Source organism: Oncorhynchus masou, chromosome 30 (genome assembly GCF_036934945.1).
Source record: "Oncorhynchus masou masou isolate Uvic2021 chromosome 30, UVic_Omas_1.1, whole genome shotgun sequence".
NCBI lineage: Eukaryota > Metazoa > Chordata > Actinopteri > Salmoniformes > Salmonidae > Oncorhynchus > Oncorhynchus masou.
In genome coordinates, this window is record NC_088241.1 from 64,896,301 (window position 1) to 64,920,867 (window position 24,567).

Genomic DNA, 24,567 nt, shown 5'->3' on the forward strand with positions numbered 1-24,567 from the left:
CCTGTGCCCATCAACCTGATGACAAATACTGACACAGACTACAGACTTTCACTGTCATCACTTCCTTATCCCATGTCCACAAACATGCTGTTGATGCATCATTGTACTCTATAGCGGTAAACTAAGGTGCTTCTCTGGCCAGAGGTTTCATATATATATATATTTTTTTTACCTTTATTTAACTAGGCAAGTCAGTTAAGAACAAATTCTTATTTTCAATGACAGCCTAGGAACAGTGGGTCAACTGCCTGTTCAGGGGCAGAACAACAGATTTGTACCTTGTCAGCTCAGGGATTTGAACTTGCAACCTTCCGGTTACTAGTACAACACTCTAACCACTAGGCTACCCTGTCGCGATTTTCTGATTGACGACCTCAAGGTAAAAGAGTTTAGCAGGACATACGGGCCGAAGCGTGATCTTGTGGCGTGATTAAAACCAGAGCCCGTCAAGGGCCCCGACGGTTGGCAGTATTGCTGACATACATTGAGCATGAGGTTAGGTTCCTGGAGACATCCTCTTCCTCATTCTTCACCCATATATAGAGCTGAGGACAGAAGTGGCAGACATGTCTTACCAAAGCACTTTCCTGCTTTGTGGCAGAAAGGCCACAATAACAGAGCCATAGCAACGCCATAACAGAGCCTAAACAGAGCCAAACAGAGCCTAAACAGAGCCATAACAGAGCCTAAACAGAGCCTAAACAGAGCCAAACAGAGCCATAACAGGTCAAATAGATGGTCAACAGGCCAAAACAGCCTAAACAGAGCCAAAACAGAGCCTAAACAGAGTCAAAACAGAGCCTAAACAGAGCCATAGCAACGCCATAACAGAGTCTAAACAGAGCCATAGCAGAGACATAGCAACACCATAACAGAGCCTAAACAGAGCCATAGCAACGCCATAACAGAGCCTAAACAGAGCCAAATAGTATGGTCAAACAGAGCCAAACAGAGTCTAAAAAGGTCAAATAGCCATGGTCAACGTCAAACAGATGCCTAAACAGAGTCAAATAGTATGCCAAAGGTCAAATAGCAATGCCATGACAGAGCCTAAACAGAGCCATAGCAGAGCCATAGCAACGCCATAACAGAGCCTAAACAGAGCCATAGTAACGCCATAACAAAGCCATAACAGAGCCTAAACAGAGCCATAGTAACGCCGTAACAGAGCCTAAACAGAGCCACAACAGAGAAATAACAGAGCCTAAACACATTTGATCCTGTGCCCAAACCTAACAAGCCTAAACAGAGCCTAAACAGAGCCTTATCCCATGTCCTAAACAGAGCCATAGCAGAGCCATAACAAAGCCTGAACAGAGCCTAAACAGAGCCATAACAGAGCCTAAACAGAGCCATAGCAGAGCCATAACAAAGCCTGAACAGAGCCTAAACAGAGAAATAACAGAGCCTAAACAGAGAAATAACAGAGCCTAAACAGAGAAATAACAGAGAAATAACAGATAAAGAACAGAGCCAAAACAGAGCCATAACAGAGCCTAAACAGGGCCAAAACAGATCCTAAACAGAGCCTAAACAGAGCCATAACAGAGCCTAAACAGAGCCAAAACAGAGAAAGAACAGAGCCTAAACAGAGCCAAAACAGAGCCAAAACACAGCCTAAACAGAGCCAAAACAGGGCCTAAACAGAGCCAAAACAGAGCCGTAACAGAGCCTAAACAGAGCCATAACTGAGCCTAAACAGAACCATAACAGAGCCAAAACAGAGCCTAAACAGAGAAATTGAGCATGAGGTTAAAACAGAGAAATCCTCTTCCTCAGATTCTTCACCCAAACAGAGCCAAAACAGAGCCGTAACAGAGCCTAAACAGAGCCATAACTGAGCCTAAACAGAACCATAACAGAGCCAAAACAGAGCCTAAACAGAGAAATAACAGAGCCAAAACAGAGAAAGAACAGAGCCTAAACAGAGCCATAACAGAGCCTAAACATAACCATAACAGAGCCAAAACAGAGCCTAAACAGAGCCAAAACAGGGCCTAAACAGAGAAATAACAGAGCCTAAACAGAGAAATAACAGGGAAATAACAGAGCCTAAACAGAGAAATAACAGAGCCTAAACAGAGCCTAAACAGAGAAATAACAGAAAAATAACAGAAAAATAACAGAGAAATAACAGAGCCTAAACAGAGCCAAAACAGAGCCTAAACAGAGCCAAAACAGAGCCTAAACAGAGCCAAAACAGAGCCTAAACAGAGCCAAAACAGAGCCTAAACAGAGCCAAAACAGAGCCTAAACAGAGAAATAACAGAGCCTAAAATGAGAAATAACAGAGCCTAAACAGAGAAATAACAGAGCCTAAACAGAGCCAAAACAGAGCCTAAACAGAGAAATAACAGAGCTTAAACAGAGAAATAACAGAGCCTAAACAGAGAAATAACAGAGCCTAAACAGAGAAATAACTGAGAAATAACAGAGCCTAAACAGAGAAATAACAGAGCTTAAACAGAGAAATAACAGAGCCTAAACAGAGCCTAAACAGAGAAATAACAGAGCCTAAACAGAGAAATAACAGAGAAATAACAAAGCCTAAACAGAGAAATAACAGAGAAATAACAGAGCCTAAACAGAGAAATAACAGAGCCTAAACAGAGAAATAACAGAGCCTAAACAGAGAAATAACCGAGAAATAACAGAGCCTAAACAGAGAAATAACAGAGAAATAACAGAGCCTAAACAGAGAAATAACAGAGCCTAAACAGAGAAATAACAGAGCCTAAACAGAGAAATAACAGAGCGTAAACAGAGAAATAACAGAGAAATAACAGAGCCTAAATAGAGAAATAACAGAGCTTAAACAGAGAAATAACAGAGCCTAAACAGAGAAATAACAGAGAAATAACAGAGCCTAAACAGAGAAATAACAGAGAAATAACAGAGCCTAAACAGAGAAATAACAGAGCCTAAACAGAGAAATAACAGAGAAATAACAGAGCCTAAACAGAGAAATAACCGAGAAATAACAGAGCCTAAACAGAGAAATAACCGAGAAATAACAGAGCCTAAACAGAGAAATAACAGAGAAATAACAGAGCCTGAACAGAGAAATAACAGAGCCTAAACAGAGAAATAACCGAGAAATAACAGAGCCTAAACAGAGAAATAACAGAGCCTAAACAGAGAAATAACAGAGCCTAAACAGAGAAATAACAGAGCCTAAACAGAGAAATAACAGAGCCTAAACAGAGAAATAACAGAGAAATAACAGAGCCTAAACAGAGAAATAACAGAGCCTAAACAGAGAAATAACAGAGCCTAAACAGAGAAATAACAGAGCCTAAACAGAGAAATAACAGAGTCACACTGACAGATGGGGCTAATGAAACATAATGGTCCAGAAATGAAAATGAGCGTGAAGGTGATGTAGAGGCCTGCCCTGATCCCACTGGCTACATTAGATGGGCAAACATACCTCCCTACGTGATCGTCATGTTTCTATTGGAAGTTCAGAAATCCACTGAGGCTAAGTGTGACTCCGGTAGACGTCTACAACACTATCAGCGGTTGAGAAGGGGAGATTGCCATCTAGCTTAAATTAATCACATCTCTAGATTGGATTAGGTTTCACAACTCAAGTTGTGGCGCGGGTTTCTTCATCTCAAGAGAGCCCGGAAAACAGACTTGATTTGATAAATGAAAAGACCCTCTTAGCGTTGATAAATGTCAGCCAACTGAGACACTCTACGAACATGCCCAGGCTTGTATTTGATCAACCCTCAGTGACGGACATACCCAGAGGTGGCAAAATAAAGAAACCGTGACGTGGAATTGTCTTATTTTAGGAGGTTCCCTTTTGCCCCCCTTACTCCTCTGCCCTAATGCCTGTCCTTGTCCAGAGGAGGGAGGGGCAGGGAGGAGGTGAGTCCAACGTGCCAGGCCTGTGGGGGCGTGACGACGGACACAAAGGAAAGCTGATCAGTCAGCCATGATGAGCACATCCTGCTTTATATCAAAGTCTGATGTTTAGCAGATGCTTACTTTGCATCAACACAAAATCAAATGAAAATCAACACAAAATCAAATCAAAATCAACACAAAATCAAATCAAACGGGCCTTTCTGAGTGAACGCCAACTAGAAAGAACGAGCCTGAATGTCACCAACTCAAGACCTATGTACATTTAAACACTTCCCACTGGGCACAGACCTCAATTCACCGTCTATTCCACTGTTGATTCCGTGTCGAAAAAACAACGTTGATTCAACCAGTGGGTGACCGGTGAGTTTGGGTTATTTTTCATAATTTCGTTGAGCAAAGCAACATTTACAGTATGTGGGTAAAGGGTCTCTTGTGAAATACTATTAATCTTTTAGAAACTTTGATGCTCCCATCTAAGTGCTACACCAGGGGAGTGCAACTCCAGTCCTGATTGGTGCCACTCCCCCTCCATCCCCAGCCAATCACAGCTGATTAATCACATTGCGTTCTAAACTGAAGATCATGATTATGTGATTATTGGAGTCAGGTGGTGTTCTCTGGGGCCTGGGGGGTAAAACTGTGTCACCAATCAGGCCCTGGAGGACGGGAATTACCATCCTCTGCGCTAGATTGTGGGTGGCGTTCTCTCGTCACACTAACATTGTCTCGCGCTTCCAACACTGTGAAATCCACACAGCCACACTGATCTCTCTCTTCGCTGTAAAAAAAAAAACTGTATCTCTAGGCTAATGTCCCTTGATTCCGTCACACTTTTCACTATGTTGCCCAGATACCATGTCTGAAATGAAATCTTAACCTATTATTGTTATGATGACTAAAATCCTTTTATGTAACTACAGGACATGGCAGAAGTGTCCTGTCTTTGGATTGAACATTTCATGACTCCAAAATACATGCCTTTTGCCGCAGTGAATCCATTTCAATGACCCCCCCCCCTAGTTCTTCAGCAAAGTCCCCTTTCCTTTTACTACAGCCTTTCAGAAACTTGCAGTTAGTTAGCAGGGATGCGATTCCCATGACTGATAGAGGATGGGGGGGGGGGAAGCAGAGAAGAGCGGTTCTTTATTACTGGGCTCAGGGCTGAAGAGGGGCGTTCAACCCATCTGATCGTCATTACATGGCTGGACGTCTTTACCAGAAAGAGAGAACAAATCTGATAATGGAAAACATAGTCACATCTGAGAGATGACGTGAAAGAAGATAGCGCAGAGGACAGGGAACAACGTGGGCACTCTGTGTTACGTCATACTAGTAGTCATTCAGCAGATATTTTAGAGATTAATAAACAGTCAACATATATAGTAGGCCTAAATACTACACAGGTGAACACACAACATTGGTGTTTCTAGCCCCACCTAGTACAGGACCTACAACATTGGTGTTTCTAGCCCCACCTAGTACAGGACCTACAACATTGGTGTTTCCAGACCGACCTAGTACAAGACCTACAACATTGGTGTTTCCAGACCCACCTAGTACAAGACCTACAACATTGGTGTTTCCAGACCCACCTAGTACAGGACCTACAACATTGGTGTTTCTAGCCCCACCTAGTACAAGACCTACAACATTGGTGTTTCCAGACCCACCTAGTACAGGACCTACAATATTGGTGTTTCTAGCCCCACCTAGTACAGGACCTACAACATTGGTGTTTCTAGCCCCACCTAGTACAGGACCTACAACATTGGTGTTTCCAGACCCACCTAGTACAGGACCTACAACATTGGTGTTTCTAGCCCCACCTAGTACAAGACCTACAACATTGGTGTTTCCAGACCCACCTAGTACAGGACCTACAACATTGGTGTTTCTAGCCCCACCTAGTACAAGACCTACAACATTGGTGTTTCCAGACCCACCTAGTACAGGACCTACAACATTGGTGTTTCCAGACCCACCTAGTACAGGACCTACAACATTGGTGTTTCTAGCCCCACCTAGTACAGAACCTACAACATTGGTGTTTCTAGCCCCACCTAGTACAAGACCTACAACATTGGTGTTTCTAGCCCCACCTAGTACAGGACCTACAACATTGGTGTTTCTAGCCCCACCTAGTACAAGACCTACAACATTGGTGTTTCTAGCCCCACCTAGTACAGGACCTACAACATTGGTGTTTCCAGACCCACCTAGTGCAGGACCTACAACATTGTTGTTTCTAGCCCCACCAAGTACAAGACCTACAACATTGGTGTTTCTAGCCCCACCTAGTACAGGACCTACAACATTGATGTTTCCAGACCCACCTAGTACAGGACCTACAACATTGGTGTTTCTAGCCCCACCTAGTACAGGACCTACAACATTGGTGTTTCTAGCCCCACCTAGTACAAGACCTACAACATTGGTGTTTCCAGACCCACCTAGTACAAGACCTACAACATTGGTGTTTCCAGACCCACCTAGTACAGGACCTACAACATTGGTGTTTCTAGCCCCACCTAGTACAAGACCTACAACATTGGTGTTTCTAGCCCCACCTAGTACAAGACCTACAACATTGGTGTTTCTAGCCCCACCTAGTACAAGACCTACAACATTGTTGTTTCTAGCCCCACCTAGTACAGGACCTACAACATTGGTGTTTCTAGCCCCACCTAGTACAAGACCTACAACATTGGTGTTTCTAGCCCCACCTAGTACAAGACCTACAACATTGTTGTTTCTAGCCCCACCTAGTACAAGACCTACAACATTGGTGTTTCTAGCCCCACCTAGTACAAGACCTACAACATTGATGTTTCTAGCCCCACCTAGTACAAGACCTACAACTTGATGGTAAACCCGTCAAACGCATGTGTAGAAACCCAGAAATAAGCATCTAATGTTATCTTTACAGAAGCAACGTGTCCTCGACATTATTTGGGTCTGTCTGCAATTACCCTTCCTAATATACGGTAGTAAGCACATTCCTGTATGATTGGAGAGTAGCACAGAGCTCTACTAAGGCTGAACTGTCTCATGTTCTGTGGGCTACACTGCCAGAGCAGAGTAGAATAAGCAATGAAGGCAATGGAAGCACAAAGACCAAAGAGGATGTTTAATTAATCACATTGTAAATATTTAAATTGTTTAGTAATTAACCCTGGGCTTTGTGACCCGCCATAAAACATGAATGGGATTAAATCTCTCTGCTCTGACAACACACAGAGACAGAGGATTACATCTCTCTGCTCTGACAACATCTCTCTGCTCTGACAACACACAGAGACAGAGGATTAAATCTCTCTGCTCTGACACACACAGAGACAGAGGATTACATCTCTCTGCTCTGACAACACACAGAGACAGAGGATTACATCTCTCTGCTCTGACAACATCTCTCTGCTCTGACAACACACAGAGACAGAGGATTACATCTCTCTTCTCTGACAACACACAGGACAGAGGATTACATCTCTCTGCTCTGACAACACACAGAGACAGAGTATTACATCTCTCTGCTCTGACAACACACAGAGACAGAGGATTACATCCCTCTGCTCTGACAACACACAGAGACAGAGTATTACATCTCTCTGCTCTGACAACACACAGGGACAGAGGATTACATCCCTCTGCTCTGACAACACACAGAGACAGAGGATTACATCTCTCTGCTCTGACAACACACAGAGACAGAGGATTACATCCCTCTGCTCTGACAACATCTCTCTGCTCTGAAGGGAGGTGTGGGTCTCAAACAGTGGGTCATGGACAATGACGTTTAAAAAAAAAATAGTTTTGGGTAGGGCTGCACAAATAAAGATGCACTCCGGGATCTTAAGCACAACAAATTGGTTATCACATAAATGGCTAAATTCGTAACATTCGTCTAATGAAATGAATGACATAGTACACAATTGGATGACATAGTACACAATTGGATGACATAGTACACAATTGGATGACATAGTACACAATTGGATGACATAGTACACAATTGGATGACATAGTACACAATTGGATGAAGTAGTATACAAAAAAAAAGAGGACTACTTTTGGTTTGTGAGCAACACTTTCAAAACTACTAAATTATGCACATTTTCCAGAGTGCATCTTTAATCAAATTTTAATCAGGATTTTGCAATATTAACATGTGCAATATCCATATTCAAGAGGCTGCAAACACCGTGAATATAACATTTGAATGTGATAAGGGTCCCCTGGGAGGCGCTCTGACCAACACCTTGGTTCCAACCCTGTCATAACAACGTCTACAGTACCTGTCTGTCAACACCAACCATTGAATCAGTAAACAAATTCCATTTCTATGATTCCAACAGTTTAACCGGGTGTTTTGATCTATATTGCAAGTAAAATAATCGCAATTGCAATATTTTGTGGAAAAAAATAGCAATATCATTATTTGCCAATATCGTGCAGTCTTAGTTTTGTGAGCCTCTATTGTAGATTAGAGACCTGACTAGGCAAACGTAATCATACCGTGATGAAATCCAGGAATCCCCCAAGTCCTCATCTCATGCTGGCAAAACAGTCTTAGCAGCTGTACCCAGCGGGTCCTCTTCTCCACAACAGTCTTAGCACCTGTACCCAGCGGGTCCTCTTCTTCACAACAGTCTTAGCAGCTGTACCCAGCGGGTCCTCTTCTCCACAACAGTCTTAGCAGCTGTACCCAGCGGGTCCTCTTCTCCACAACAGTCTTAGCACCTGTACCCAGCGGGTCCTCTTCTCCACAACAGTCTTAGCAGCTGTACCCAGCGGGTCCTCTTCTCCACAACAGTCTTAGCAGCTGTACCCAGCGGGTCCTCTACTCCACAACAGTCTTAGCACCTGTACCCAGCGGGTCCTCTACTCCACAACAGTCTTAGCACCTGTACCCAGCGGGTCCTCTTCTCCACAACAGTCTTAGCAGCTGTACCCAGCGGGTCCTCTTCTCCACAACAGTCTTAGCAGCTGTACCCAGCGGGTCCTCTTCTCCACAACAGTCTTAGCAGCTGTACCCAGCGGGTCCTCTTCTCCACAACAGTCTTAGCAGCTGTACCCAGCGGGATACAGGACCTTCTATTTTCATTTGTATTTTCCCAGTTGAGATCAAGGTATTTTTTTACAATGGAGACTTGCACACAACACAATGCACGTAGTAAATACACCCGAGGGAGAGAAAAAAAAACTGAACAGAAAAGAGAATACAAAAAAAAAATACTCATGAAAAACAATCACATTCCTCAGCAAAGAGGTCATCAATCAACACTCTGAACTGCCCGAAAGGCACGAATACATCCATCTGTAGGGAACTCTGCAGATAGATTCCTTTGACCCTATGTATTGAACAGACAGTTGCTTTTTCAAAGTCTGTAGTAACAGACAGAATATCCAGAGTTAGCTATCCCTGTGATCAGGTATGGTGACTGGTACTTCTGTGGGGTATGTGAAGACGCCGGGTAACATGGGCTTTATAAATGAGTAAAATGCAGTGTTTTGACCTACATGAGGTCAACGAGGGCCGTCCCACTTTCTGAGCAGTGACAAGAGCAAGAAAACGATCTGCGTCCTCCTCTTTAGCGAGAGGCAGGACCTATTTCTATAGAAGAAGCCCATGTTTATTATCAACTTCCTAATTAATTAACTTTTTTTCTTCACAGCTGAACCCATCAAAATCCAGAAAAGAGATGTTAAATTCTACAACCACCTAAAAGGAAGCGATTCCCAAACCTTCCATAACAAAGCCATCACCTACAGAGAGATGAACCTGGAGAAGAGTCCCCTAAGCAATCTGGTCCTGGGGCTCTGTTCACAAACACAAACAGACCCCTCAGAGCCCCATGAAAGCAGCACAATTAGACCCAACCAAATCATGAGAAAACAAAAAGATAATTACTTGACACATTGGATAGAATTAACAAAAAAACAGAGCTATACATATGCTTAAATCATTTGAATCATATTTGTGTGCCCTAGAAAACAACAAATAATTCACCCGCATTCAATACTAATGTAAGGTCAATTAAGCTTTTCTGTAAAACAATGAAAACAGATTGTAGTTCACAAGTCAGGTAATAGAATACACAACAGTAGTGAGGTAATAGAATACACAACAGTAGTGAGGTAATAGAATACACAACAGTAGTGAGGTAATAGAATACACAACAGTAGTGAGGTAATAGAATACACAACAGTAGTGAGGTAATAGAATACACAACAGTAGTGAGGTAATAGAATACACAACAGTAGTGAGGTAATAGAATACACAACAGTAGTGAGGTAATAGAATACACAACAGTAGTGAGGTAATAGAATACACAACAGTAGTGAGGTAATAGAATACACAACAGTAGTGAGGTAATAGACTACACAACAGTAGTGAGGTAATAGAATACACAACAGTAGTGAGATAATAGAATACACAACAGTAGTGAGGTAATAGAATACACAACAGTAGTGAGGTAATAGAATACACAACAGTAGTGAGGTAATAGACTACACAACAGTAGTGAGGTAATAGACTACACAACAGTAGTGAGGTAATAGAATACACAACAGTAGTGAGGTAATAGACTATACAACAGTAGTGAGGTAATAGAATACACAACAGTAGTGAGGTAATAGAATACACAACAGTAGTGAGGTAATAGAATACACAACAGTAGTGAGGTAATAGAATACACAACAGTAGTGAGGTAATAGAATACACAACAGTAGTGAGGTAATAGAATACACAACAGTAGCGATTGCTTTTTTCTTACTGGTCCCCATTGAGAATCGAACCCACAACCCTGACATTGCAAGTGAGCCAAACAGGACTGGGCATTGTTGAATATGGGCATGGAAAGCCTTAGGAGATCCTATTCATTCATTATATGAATGTTACAGCGCCTTCAGAAACCATTCAAACCCCTTGACCCATTCCACACTCTACTGTGTTACAGCCCGAACTCAAAACGGACCAAATTTGATCTCTTTTTCTCAGAAATCCACACAACCAATATTGTTAGAGTATACAGATAAAACTACACGACCCAGAACTGACCACTGTGGGACACCTTTCGTTATATCCAGAAAACTAGACTAAACATCTTCGCTAGACACACATTGAGTTCTCTCTGTCAAGTGGGTTTTTATAACAGTTCCACATTGCCTGGACGAGGCCAATTGAAGAAAGCCTCTGAATTAGTCGTGAGACCTATGAAATAGATGAGGAGTAACGAGGGATCAGAGAGAGAAAAGAGAACCAGACACTTCCAAAAAAAAAAAAAAAAAATAGAGATAGATTCTGCTGGAATGCTGCTCGTCTGTTTCTACTATTGTTTGAATGCACCAGAGACTTGAAGGGAAAACCAACAACTTAAAAGAGAAAGAGAGCATTATCTGGTTATCTGGCAGAGAGGAAAAACATCTTTTCCCACTCTAAAGTATTGCAGATTGTTGGTTGATACTCTACTGGTGTGACTCACTGCAACTCAGTGTAACTTTTATTGTCCAAGTCCAGAGCATCAGAGGGAAAGACAACAGAAACGGAGGAGACAAAACAAGAACAAGTTAGAAAAGTTATGATAAGACCGAAGAATGTTTGTACAAGGGTACAGTATGAAACAGTGAAGAGCAGTGGAGAGAAGCTAGAATAATTCATATTTACTGTATATAAATGTAATTGATTGTCAATAAAAAACAAACATTTGTAAATATTGCAAATGAACATAAAATAACCTGTTCAAATGCACTTATGTGCGAGATGACAATGTGCATACAACTAGAGTATTGTCCTCTGCCTGAGTATACATAGATGGGGCGGCAGGGTAGCCTAGTGGTTAGAGCGTTGGACTCGTAACCGAGCGTTGCAAGTTCAAATCCCGAGCTGACAAGGTACAAACCTGTTGTTCTGCCCCTGAACAGGCAGTTAACCCACTGTTCCTAGGCCATCATTGAAAATGAAAATTCTTAACTGACTTGCCTACTTAAATAAAGATTAAATTAAATACATTGACTAAGCAGGGTGAGGCCCTGAACATGCTATTTACTATAAGTCTAGTGGTCACCAACGTCATGAACACTTTCTGAGTTGAGATCTACCGCTCCAATAAAACTATGCATAAAACAGTTCTGTAACAAAGACATTTGTGAATTAGGCTATAGACCCAATGCATTATCACTGCATATTGGTTATGCTTGAATAACCCTGCCAATGCTATTCTTCTCAAAATATATATTTCAACATTTTGGTAAATGATCACACTGGTAATAGATCGTTTGGTGTGTTACTTTGTGAGGCACAGCTGAGTTAGCATAATAATTAGCTTTTTATACTGGTCTGAGAAGCCTGCATCTGACTGTCAGTCTGAGGGGAGGAAGGGAGCAGCGTTGAGGCTGCCTCTCACCGTCCCTCCATCCCTCCGTTCTCCTGAGGAAAGGGAACAGTCTTCCAGCTGATGGCGAAACTCAACTCGCACTGGATTATTTCTGCCTCATGCACCAATTCATGTTGCTACTCCCATGACCAGAGAAAGTGAAATATTCCTCGATAGACACAAGCCACTAATAATGCCAACGCAAGTTTATCGGAAACACTTTGCTGTAGTCATTCATTGCAGCTGCGGTGTTGGTTGTGGCGTGAGTGGAAGTAGGGAGGACAGAATTTATGGCTTATAAAAGTGTTGAACAAAGTGTTGACAGTGTTGAATAACAACTTCATCATGAACTTACTGCTCTCAGTTTGTCACACTGTGCCCAACAGCTGAAATCACTGACTTCACATCTGTCGACCATTATCTAGGGACAGTAACTGTCTAATCATTAGTCTGTGAACTGGGGGAGACTGATTAGACTGAACTGGGGGAGACTGATTAGACTGAACTGGGGGAGACTGATTAGACTGAACTGGGGGACTGACTGATTAGACTGAACTGGGGGAGACTGAACTGGGGTAGATTAGACTGATTAGACTGAAGACTGGGGGGGAGACTGATTAGACTGTGAACTGGGGAGACTGATTAGACTGAACTAGGGAGACTGATTAGACTGAACTGGGGGAGACTGATTAGACTGAACTGGGGAGACTGATTAGACTGAACTGGGGGAGACTGATTAGACTGAACTGGGGAGACTGATTAGACTGAACTGGGGAGACTGATTAGACTGAACTGGGGATTAGAGAACTGGGGATTAGACTGTACGGGGGGAGACTGATTAGACTGAACTGGGGGAGACTGATTAGACTGAACTGGGGGAGACTGATTAGACTGAACTGGGGGAGACTGATTAGACTGAACTGGGGGAGACTGATTAGACTGAACTGGGGGAGACTGATTAGACTGAACTGGGGAGACTGATTAGACTGAACTGGGGGAGACTGATTAGACTGTGAACTGGGGGAGACTGATTAGACTGAACTGGGGGAGATTAGACTGAACTAGGGGAGACTGATTAGACTGAACTGGGGGAGACTGATTAGACTGATGAACTGGGGGAGACTGATTAGACTGAACTGGGGAGACTAGACTTGGGGGAGACTGATTAGACTGAACTGGGGGAGACTGATTAGACTGAGACTGATTAGACTGAACTGGGGAGACTGATTAGACTGAACTGGGGGAGACTGATTAGACTGAACTAGGGGAGACTGATTAGACTGAACTGGGGGAGACTGATTAGACTGTGAACTAGGGGAGACTGATTAGACTGAACTGGGGGAGACTGATTAGACTGAACTGGGGAGACTGATTAGACTGAACTGGGGAGACTGATTAGACTGAACTGGGGAGACTGATTAGACTGAACTGAGACTGATTAGACTGAACTGGGGGAGACTGATTAGACTGAACTGGGGGAGACTGATTAGACTGAACTGGGGGAGACTGGAACTGGGGAGACTGATTAGACTGAACTAGGGGAGACTGATTAGACTGAACTGGGGGAGACTGATTAGACTGTGAACTGGGGGAGACTGATTAGACTGAACTGGGGAGACTGATTAGACTGAACTGGGGGAGACTGATTAGACTGTGAACTGGGGGAGACTGATTAGACTGAACTGGGGGAGACTGATTAGACTGTGAACTAGGGGAGACTGATTAGACTGAACTGGGGGAGACTGATTAGACTGAACTGGGGGAGACTGATTAGACTGAACTGGGGGAGACTGATTAGAACTGGGGAACTGATTAGACTGAACTGGGAGAGACTGATTAGACTGAACTGGGGAGACTGATTAGACTGAACTGGGGGAGACTGATTAGACTGAACTGGGGGAGACTGATTAGACTGTAGCTGTTTAATCAGTCTCTCCCAGCTTACAGGCACACTCCACAGTGGACCCTAACATAGTTGGGCTGTGAAGTGTCATGTAATTCTGTGTTTTGTCATGCAGTGATATTGTAGTTTCTGTAATGAGAGTTCCTACTTCCTACTAGGGAAGAAGCATCTTCCTACCTGTGAAGAAACTCTTGACCCGGAGGTAGCTGACACTGAGGCGCAGCACGGACAGTTTATCTAGCTTGGAGATGATGTCTGGGGAAAAAGGTAGCATGCTGGCCAGCCGGTCCAGCTCCGCGTTCAGGCGGTCCCGGTGCCTCTTGGATGGGTTGGACTTCTCACTCACAGTTGCTGGTTTCCTGGTGAAAACACAGCCGGACATATGTTAGGGTCTGTTATTGTGACGGTTTGTAGCTGTTAGATTTTTTTTTTTTTTTTTAAAGGCTCAACTGTTAACAGAGAGATGTACTGTGCTTTTGGGTGCAGCAGGGCCGAGAGACACATAGCAATAGAATATGAACATGGAATCATTATGTAAATCAATACAATGTATTCATAGTCTTTGGAAGAGGAATGTTTTAGTCTGTTTTGTAATTTCATGACCCGATCAACAGCAATGAAACATACAATATGTGAAGCCAATTTACATAAAATGTTTCATTCAGCAATTGCGCACACACACGCACACACACACACACACACACACCTACACACACACACACACCTACACGCACAGACGCACGCACGCACGCACACACACACACACACACACACACACACACGCGCGTGCGTACACACACACACACCTACACATGCCTACACACACCTACACACACATGCACACGCACACGCACTCACACACACACACACACACACACACACACACACACACACACACACACACACACACACACACACACACACACACACACACACACACACACACACACACACACACACACACAAACAGGGTACCCTGAAAGTTTTGAACAAACAAACAGCCATCAATCAATAATACCATTATCAAGAGACTTTTCACAGACACAGACGGGTGACAGCCTCAAACACCACCGTGCCTTTGTTCAGTGACTCAAATCACCACCCCCGAACCATCTCCCTGTCGTACAGCCCCACTACATGTTTCCCCTGGCGCCTTGCTGAAACCTCTATCTGTCCTGGTCAGTGGGACATGGGAAGGGAGAGATTGTGTCTGCTAAAACTCCACCGTGGTTGAGACCTGCATCATCAGGAGTCTGGTGTCTGTCAACAAGCTATATCCCCTTGCTCTCTTGGAATGCCACCCCGGCGTTTCTATTAAACCAGTCATCGTTGTTTACTAGTCTTGAACAGGATGTTCAAGTGAAACGTGCTGTTATTTAACATTTGTGTCGACTGTCATAGCTTTATTGCAATCTACAGGTTAGTGATTGAGATTCATTTTGTTAAAAAATATTACATTTGCATATTTCTTCTCAAATTTGACATATTGTAGCCAGCTGGAAGCTGTTGATGGATTCAACATTTAAAAGGTTAGCTTGGTTAGCTTGGTTAGCTTGGTTAGCTTGGTTAGCATTTTGAAACCATCACGTTTCCTACAAGTCCTTTTAACCTGGCATTACTTGGAACGACAAAAACATCCACAATAATCTGCCAACTTACTTCTGTCTAAAAACCTCCAAATGACACTATTACTAATGTTATTTTTTATTTTATTTTAAATATATTTCACCTTTATTTAACTAGGTAGGCTAGTTGAGAATACCTTTATTTAACCAGGTAGGCTAGTTGAGAACACCTTTATTTAACCAGGTAGGCTAGTTGAGAACACCTTTATTTAACCATTTACAACTGCGACCTGGCCAAGATAAAGCATAGCAGTGTAAACAGACAACACAGAGTTACACATGGAGTAAACAATTAACAAGTCAATAACACAGTGGAAAAAAAAGAGAGTCTATATACATTGTGTGCAAAAGGCATGAGGAGGTAGACAAATAATTACAATTTTGCAGATTAACACTGGAGTGATAAATGATCAGATGGTCATGTACAGGTAGAGATATTGGTGTGCAAAAGAGCAGAAAAGTAAATAAATAAAACAGTATGGGGATGAGGTAGGTAAAATTGGGTGGGCTATTTACCGATAGACTATGTACAGCTGCAGCGATCGGTTAGCTGCTCAGATAGCAGATGTTTGAAGTTGGTGAGGGAGATAAGAGTCTCCAACTTCAGCGATTTTTGAAATTCGTTCCAGTCACAGGCAGCAGAGAACTGGAACGAAAGGCGGCCAAATGAGGTGTTGGCTTTAGGGATGATCAGTGAGATACACCTGCTGGAGGTTACTAATATTAACATATTAGTAACCTTCACATAAACTGAATTCATCCCAAATGGATCAATTATTGCTCCAAATTCAAGCCAAAGCGATAGCATATAAATAGCCTACATATCACATCAACAATCTATAACATTTTACATTTGTCCAAACATATGCATATCTTGACTCATGTTGTAAAAATTTCCCAGTGTTCGCTTGGCAGTGTAATAGCAATGTATCTAATACACGCTACGGAAATATGAAAATCCCACAAATAATAAACTAGATGTACTAAAGGGCCACCATGTAGAGACGGGCTATTACAACATAGTGAAACATGGTGAAAGTGTATTGAGCACGCCCCGCCCCCCTCAAAAAAAAAAAGTGTATCCAAACTTCAGGAGTAGAAGTACACATCAAATCCATAAAACAGTTTAACAACATGGTCAAATATAAACAAGAGATCCTTAACTGTTTTTGAACGGGTTTCCTTCTCTTCCTGCCCGCGTACATGCAGTCTCCTGGTGGAATCATTGTGCTGCGCTCCGTAAAGGGAACAGGTGCGCTTCAGGGTGCAGGGAAGATGGAGAAAACGTTTCAGTGTCCCCCCAAAAAAAACACATGACGTAGAAAAGTTCCACGAACCGATAAAAAAATATATACTATACTCCATAAATTAGCAGATGGAAAAATTGCTTATATAAGTTCAGTGATGCTATCAAGATCGAGTCATTTGTCAATGTAATTTGAGAAGACTTTTGCCATTCAAATAATCAATAAGAAGATGATCAGGAATAAAGAGGATACAGGTATAACTAGGCCTAAATAGTTGTTTGTCAATATCGTGTCAATAGTTGTTTTTGTTTACACGAGTGAAACGTGAATATAATGAAACAGCAAAATCCACAATAACGCAAGTTGACAACTCTCACTAAGATTATTCACATCAAATAAAAACTACTTTGAAAGATATTCTCAAATAGGCAATTTAGAAGAAATGGAAAAAAACATAAAGTTAAAACACTTACCAAGGTCTGTCAATATTACTTAATTCCAGTATAATGTTAGATGGGTCATTCAAATTGAACGGGTATGTTTTAGATGATAAGGTACTTCCTCAGTAGACAATGGTAATAATTCCTCGGGAAAATACAACAAACGTCTACCAGACGTCTGAACTGATGTGTTCATCACTTTGCAATGCTCGAGGCAGATGTGGTTGTTGATGCTTTATACCCGATTGAGTCGCTTTCACTTCCTCGTGTTTCAGGTGGCGGATTCCTCTGAATGACATGTGGAGCTCTTCGCACGCAACTGCCTCGCAAACAGACTGCGTACGCACACACATTTATGAGAAGCGCAAGCGGAGGAATCTCACCAGGAGCGTCACACTCCAAATCTCATTACCGTTCTCCTGGCAGCAGGATGTGCATGATTCGTGAATTTTTTTTTCTTCTCAAAATAAGAGTTCCATTACAAAGACATTCTAAACTTTGGGAATATCAATTTAAAAAAATATATTTTTTGCAGAACTCCAATCACCTTTATTTAACCAAATTATGGATCAATTGACAAAGTTTTATTTCTCATAATTGTATTATTCATACAATTTCTGCAGAAAGTTTAAACCAATACTGGTATGTTGAAAGCCACTGTATAGGCTATATGTAAAGAAATACACTTATAATTCAATTCATATGTGTCATTGTAATTACTCAATAGAGTCTACAAAACTGAAATGGGTCTCTTGTGCTGGGCAACGGCTTTAATACAGAGTGCTGGTGAGTCCCATACTCCACCCACTCCATTCACCTCAAGCAATACACTGCATACAGTATGCGGTGCCTATTGGCTAATAGAGAAACACATATTATTGGTGGCGATGTAAAAGTGGGATTGTGAGTACTCAGGAAGGCCTGTAGAATCTGTACATGGTATCATTTCATGGGGCACTGAATAAATCAAATCAAAATCAAATCGAATTTATTTGTCACATACACATGGTTAGCAGATGTTAATGCGAGTGTAGCGAAATACGGAGCGTTGCTGGTCTTTTACTCCACCCATTCCATAATGCCACAATGCAAATCACTCTATATGAAATACATATTGGCTTATGGAGAAAACCCTATTATTGTGCTGATGTAAAAGTGGGGTTGGGAGTTTTTTTCCCCCACTATAAACCAATATGTATTTCATATACCTTGTTTTGCATTGTGGCCTATGGAATGGCTGGAGTAAAAGGTCAACACTCAGTATTAGTCAATGCCCCATGAAATGACACCATATGTAGATTCTACAGATCCTACTGAGTTCTCAAAACCCAATTTTACATCGACACAAAAAAACAAAAAAAATTCACTGTAAACCCAATATTGTCAACATACCAGTCTGAACATTTGGATAAAAAAAAAAAGAGATCCTAAAAATATTCTTCATAATATTTCAAATGTTTTCCATAAATTCCTTATTGTATGTACTTGTAAGCGCAATAAATATCGACGTTGATTAAAATCTCAAATATATATATTATTTTATTATTTATCAACCTTGCAACGTTTTGAAATGTGGGCTTTTGTTTCGAAGGTGATCTTATTACCATAGCAAAGTGACGTCCTCTGTAGTTCTGCTAGCGGAACAGTAGTACAACTATGACCAGCTGAAATGTGCACAGGGAGGTTTTTACTCTCGGGTGTCTGACGCGCTGTCCGAAATGAAAAGGATATTTGGGGAAAGCATTTTTGGATCGTTTTGGATTCGTTAAACCACATCTAAACTGTTAATAGCTGGATATATTATCTCCTCAACTTGGTTTGAATGGTGCGTCAGGAATTTTCTGTGTTCCACAGTAGTGTCTTATTTTGTTTACTAGCCCGTAGTGCCTGCTGTATTTCATCACAATGATTTTAAAATAACCAAAATGGTTTTAACCAGCTAGGGCTGGAGCATATCCGACCAGTTGAGTTCAGTAGTGGTCACATTTAATTACATTACCTCGCTGCCAGATGCTATGAGATTTTACTCTGGGCGATATGTACATTTTAAGTACATCTGTTGCCTTTTTGTGTACACAGGCTAATCTTTGATCATCTAGCCTATGTAAGGCTATATGCAGAGAGACTGGTGGGAGGGAGACTTGTGGGTGATTGTCATATGGGATTTGTAGCCTACAGTGTTTTTTTTTTTTTTGTTTCCGTCTGCATAAAGTCAAAAATTATATTATAATGTAATTATATTCACTAAAGAGAACCTGACTTTCACTCCATGTGTCATTTGTTTAGGTTGCTGTTATGTAACTGACTCTGAAAACTAACAGAGATTTTTTGATGTGATAAAAATATCTGAAATCAATTTTATTTGATTCCCATGTTTCTTGTTCATCATTTTTTATTAATAAACAAATGTTGCAAATGGTGGTAATGGAAATGACATGCTGCTCTCTCTCTCTCTGTCTGTGTCTCTCTCTCTCTCTCTGTGTGTCTCTCTCTCTCTGTCTCTCTCTGTCTGTCTCTGTCTGTCTCTGTCTGTCTCTGTCTGTCTCTCTCTGTCTGTGTCTCTCTCTGTCTCTCTTTCTCTGTCTCTCTCTGTCTGTCTGTCTCTGTCTGTGTCTCTGTCTGTGTCTCTGTCTGTCTGTCTGTGTCTCTCTCTCTCTCTGTCTGTCTCTCTGTCTGTGTCTCTCTCTCTGTCTCTCTATCTCTGTCTGTCTGTCTGTCTGTCTGTCTGTCTCTCTCTGTCTGTCTCTTTCTCTATGTCTCTGTCTCTCTCTCTGTCTCTCTCTCTCTGTGTCTCTCTCTGTCTGTCTCTTTTTCTATATGTCTCTGTCTCTCTGTGTCTCTGTCTCTCTGTGTGTCTCTCTGTCTCTGTCTCTCTCTCTCTGTCTCTCTATGTCTCTCTCACTTTCTCCCTCTCTCTGTGTGTCTCTCTCGCTCTGTCTGTTTCTCTCTGTCTCTCTGTCTGTGTCTCTGTCTCGCTCTCTCTGTGTGTCTCTCGGTCTCTGTCTCACTCTCTCTCAATTAATTTCAACGTTACCTCAATTTCAATTCTCTCTCTCTCTCTCTCTGTCTCTCTCTTTATATCTATCTGTCTTGCTGCCCCCCTCTCTCTCTCTCTCTCTCTCTCTGTCTCTCTCCTTATCTCTTTCTGTCTTGTTGCCCCCCTCCTCTCTCTCTCTCGCTCTCTCCTTATCTCTTTCTGTCTTGTTGCCCCCTCCTCTCTCTCTCTCTCTCTCTCCTTATCTCTTTCTGTCTTGCTGCCCCCCTCTCTCTCTCTGTCTCTCTCTCTCTCTTTATCTCTTTCTGTCTTGCTGCCCACTCTCTCTCTCTCTTTATCTCTTTCTGTCTTGCTGCCCCCCCCCCTCTCTCTCTGTCTCTCTCCCTATCTCTTTCTGTCTTGCTGCCCCCTCTCTCTCTCTCTCTCTCTCCCCCTCTCTTTACCTCTTTCTGTCTTGCTGCCCCCCCCTCTCTCTCTCTCTCTCTCTCTCTCTCTCTGTCTTGCTGCCCCCCCTCTCTCTCTTTATCTCTTTCTGTCTTGCTGCCCCCCCTCTCTCTCTGTCTCTCTCTCTCCCCCCTCTCCTTATCTCTTTCTGTCTTGCTGCCCCCTCCTCTCTCTCTCTCTCGCTCTCTCCTTATCTCTTTCTGTCTTGCTGCCCCCCCTCTCTCTCTCCTTATCTCTTTCTGTCTTGCTGCCCCCCCTCTCTCTGTCTCTCTATCTCTCTCTTTATCTCTTTCTGTCTTGCTGCCCCCCCTCTCTCTCTCTCTCTCCCCCTCTCTTTATCTCTTTCTGTCTTGCTGCCCCCCCTCTCTCTCCCTCTCTCTTTATCTCTTTCTGTCTTGCTGCCCCCCCTCTCTCTCTCTCTCTCTCTCTTATCTCTTTATCTCTTTCTGTCTTGCTGCCCCCTCTCTCTCTCTCTCTCTCTCTCTCTCTCTCTTTATCTCTTTCTCTTTCTGTCTTGCTGCCCCCCTCTCTCTCTCCTCTCCTCCACTCTCTCTCTCTCCTCCACTCTCTCTCTCCCCCTCTCTTTATCTCTCTCTGTCTTGCTGCCCCCCCTCTCTCTCTCTCTCTCTTTATCTCTTTCTGCCTTGCTGCCCCCTCTCTCTCTCTCTCTCTCTCCCCCTCTCTTTATCTCTTTCTGTCTTGCTGCCCCCTCTCTCTCTCTCCTCTCCTCCACTCTCTATCTCCCTGTCTCTCTCTCTCTCCTCCACTCTCTCTCCCTGTCTCTCTCTCTCTCTCCCTGTCTCTCTCCTCCTCTCTCTCTCTCCTCCACTCTCTCTCTCTCGCTCTCTCCGTCTCTCTCTCTCTCTCCCTGTCTCTCTCTCTCTCCTCCACTCTCTCCCTGTCTCTCTCTCTCCCTTTAGCTCACAACACACATTCCATTAATGAAAGAAGCAACTGTAAAGTCAGATGATTTTCAGATGAAAGCTACTGTATATCCTAAAAAGATGACAACTGATTTATAAAACATGAAATATGACTTCCCAGAAAAAGGGCAAATGTTTTGTAGAATGCACTTAGGCAGGCTCGCATGTGGAATAAAACAAAACAAGAGTCCCTCGGAGTGGAAGAATGGGCCCCAAGGTGATGCACTTGCAATGTGGTACATGGAAGGAGATGGAGTACAACAGGATGTACAGCTGTGGTAGACCGAGAGAAAGAGAGTTTGTGTGAGAGAGAGAGAGTGGAGGAGAGAGAGAGTGGAGGAGAGAGAGGAGGAGAGAGAGAGAGCGGAGGAGAGAGAGTGGAGGTAAGAGAGAGAGTGGAGAGAGAGTGGAGGAGAGAGAGAGAGTGGAGGAGATAGAGAGAGTGGAGGAGAGAGAGAGTGTGGAGGAGTGAGAGAGAGTGGAGGAGAGAGAGAGTTGAGTGAGAGAGAGAGAGTGGAGGAGAGAGAGTGGAGAAGAGAGAGATAGTGGATGAGAGAAAGAGAGTGGAGGAAAGAGATAGAGTGGAGGAAAGAGAGAGAGTGAAGGAGAAAGAGAGAGAGGGCTAAAAGATTAAGCTTGTAGGATACTGTTCAACCCATCTAAACTTCACTCGCTCACCTACTCTCAAAACAATGGGGTAGTCCACATGCCTGCATATTATATCACCCGGCAGGGTGGGAGTGGCAACCATCTTCGTGAAATAAAGATCTGCAAACGTGTTTTCCGTGATTGATGTTGGCTTCATGGTGGTTTTCAGATGTACGGGGAGAAGGTGCTATAACAAGACGACGGGGGAAGGGAAGGAGACCAGCTGTTCTCAAGGCCATGCAGAGACCTTTTCTTAAGGGGGGGTGTACAGCTCTGTGTGAGGGCACCTTCTCATAGTAGGACAAACGGGCATTTTACATTACAGCCTTTGTTCTAAAATGGATTACATAAATAAAATCCCTCATCAATCTACACACAATACACCATTATTTCAAAGCGAAAGCAGGCTTTTAGAAATGTTTGCGAATGTATTAAAAATAAAAAACAGAAATACCTTATTTACATAAGTATTCAAACCCTTTGTTATGAGACTCAAAACTGAGTTCAGGTGCACCCTGTTTCCATTGAGCATCCTTGAAATGTTTCTATAACTTGATTGGTGGTAAATTCAATTAATTGGACGTGATTCGGAAAGGCACATAAGGCCCCACAGTTGACAGTGCACAGTGCATGTCAGAGCAAAAACCAAGCCAAGAGGTCGAAGGAATTGTCCGAAGAGACAGGATTGTGTCGAGGCACAGATCTGGGGAGGGGTACAAAAACATTTCTTCAGCATTGAACGTCCCCAAGAACACAGTGGCCTCCATCATTCTTGAATGGAAGAAGTTTGGAACCACCAAGGCTCTTTATAGAGCTGGACACCTGGCCAAACTGAGCAATTGGAGTTGAAGGGCCTTGGTCAGGGAGGTGATCAAGAACCCAATGGTCACTCTGACAGAGCTCCAGAGTTCCTCTATGGAGATGGAAGAACCTTCCATAAGAACAACCATCTCTGCAGCACTCCACCAATCAGGCCTTTATGGTAGAGTGGCCAGAAGGAAGCCACTCCTCAGTAAAAGGCACATGACAGCTCGCTTGGAGTTTGCCTAAAGGAACCTAAAGACTCTCAGACCGTTAGAAACAAGATTCTCTGGTCTGATGAAACCAAGATTGAACTATTTGGCTTGAATGCATAGCGTCACATGGAGGAAACCTGGCACCATCCCTACGGTGAAGCATGGTGGTGGCATCACTGTGCTGTGAGGATGTTTTTCAGCTGCAGAACTGTGAGACTAGTCAGGATCGAGAGAAAGATGAACAGAGCCAAGTACAGAAAGATCCTTGATGAAAACCTGCTCCAGAGCACTCAGGAGCTCAGACTGGGACGAAGGTTCACCTTCCAACAGGACAACGACCCTAAGCACACAGCCAAGACAACGCAGGAGTGGATTCGGGACGAGTCTCTGAATGTCCTTGAGTGGCCCAGCCAGAGCCCGGGCTTGAACCCAATCAAACATCTCTGGAGACCTGACAATAATAGCTGTGCAGCAACGCTCCCCATCCAACCTGACAGAGCTTGAGAGGATCTGCATAGAAGAAAGGGAGAAACTCCCCAAATACAGGTGTGCCAAGCTTGTAGCATTGGGACCCAAGAAGACTTGAGGCTGTAATCGCTGCCTAAGGTGCTTCAACAAAGTACTGAGTAAAGGGTCTGAATACTTACAGTACCAGTCAAAAGTTTGGACTCACCTCCTCATTCAAGGGTTTGTCTTTATTTTCTACATTGTAGACTAATAGTGAAGACATCAAAACTATGAAATAACACATATGGAATCATGTAGTAATTGGTGTGTCCAAACCTTTGACTGGTTCTGTATGTGCGCACATGTTTTCCAAACCACACTCCAACATTTGAACATTTAATGAAGAGTCGCAGCATCCTGGAAAGACACTCGACCAGCTGGTGTGAGGAAGCTGGCCTTTATGTTATTGTGCACATCTATAGCAACTCTGTTTGCCCTGTCTTCCGACATCCAGGAAGCTGGTGTCTCCTTGTACCACCTGTCTACAGTCTCCTGGACACTACTTCCCAGTGGGTGTGGAAACTGTGTTCATGACTCGGTGTTGTCACTGTCTGTGGTGCATAGGTAGTTG

At 43.0% G+C, this 24,567-nt stretch overlaps 1 protein-coding gene across 5 annotated transcripts in view; it reads right to left on the bottom strand.

The window, feature by feature from the left end:
• The window catches only part of LOC135522937 (uncharacterized), a 119,141-nt gene extending 101,304 nt beyond the window's left edge, over window positions 1-17,837 (bottom strand). For 2 of the 5 annotated variants that reach the window (XM_064949654.1, XM_064949652.1), the window contains exons 1-3: window positions 17,497-17,837; window positions 16,941-17,033; window positions 14,329-14,510 (exon numbers count right to left, since the gene is read on the bottom strand). In XM_064949654.1, the coding sequence (XP_064805726.1) occupies window positions 14,329-14,510; window positions 16,941-17,002 (244 nt within the window). In that variant the 5' untranslated portion in view covers window positions 17,003-17,033; window positions 17,497-17,837. Of the gene's footprint in view, window positions 1-14,328; window positions 14,511-16,292; window positions 16,423-16,940; window positions 17,034-17,496 lie in introns of those variants that run through there. The other 3 variants (XM_064949656.1, XM_064949655.1, XM_064949657.1) reach the window with 3 other exon arrangements.
• Between the last annotated feature and the right edge of the window lie 6,730 nt (window positions 17,838-24,567).